Genomic DNA, 628 nt, shown 5'->3' on the forward strand with positions numbered 1-628 from the left:
GGGGCTTTTGTTATCTGCAATTGGCTGTAAGCAGAGAGGGACGCAAGTAAATCTGGCCGTGCCTAACCCTAGGAAGATAACCCTTTATTACTATTGCAAAAAGTTTTTTCGCTGTGATTCTGAAGCGTTAGTCGGTGAGATGTCAGACTGGCTGAGCGGTCAGTTTGTGAAGAAGGAAAAGACGCTTGACAATTTTGTGAATTCCTCGTTACCGACGCTAGCTGCTTATTGGGAGTATATGCAGCGCATCAAGCCTACTAGCACATTCCCCAAGCTCGCGTTGAGGATATTCTGATCACAGTGAACACTGTGACTTGCGAGCGGTATTTTTCAGAGCTAGCGTTGATCCACACAGCACTCCGCAACCGCATGGACGCTGGGAAAGCCGCAAAGATTACTGCTGTTCGGAGCCATGTACGAAAGACCAGTGAAAAGCCAATTGTTCTGGAGAGCCCTGCTAAGCGTCTGGTTCCAACAACCGAGCCTGATCGAGTTTTGGCGTTTGGTTCCCCTGAGCGACGAAGCTCAACTTCTATCCATGCCTGACGACAGCTCAAATTCCGTAGCGCCATCCACGTAGTTGCGGTCGACCTCGGCCACTTGAGATCAACTCCTCTTGAATATCATC

General features: G+C 49.4%; 1 protein-coding gene across 1 annotated transcript; it reads left to right on the plus strand.

The window, feature by feature from the left end:
• Nucleotides 1-139: 139 nt before the first annotated feature.
• Nucleotides 140-546, plus strand: PPTG_21623 (hypothetical protein; the record flags this gene model as incomplete). The annotated part of the gene is made up of 2 exons (XM_008899254.1): nt 140-158; nt 335-546. The coding sequence occupies 2 exons, from the start codon at nt 140-142 to the stop codon at nt 544-546; spliced, it is 231 nt and encodes a 76-aa protein (XP_008897502.1).
• Nucleotides 547-628: the final 82 nt, after the last annotated feature.

This window comes from Phytophthora parasitica, assembly GCF_000247585.1.
Source record: "Phytophthora parasitica INRA-310 unplaced genomic scaffold supercont2.7, whole genome shotgun sequence".
In the NCBI taxonomy this organism is placed as follows: domain Eukaryota; phylum Oomycota; class Peronosporomycetes; order Peronosporales; family Peronosporaceae; genus Phytophthora; species Phytophthora nicotianae.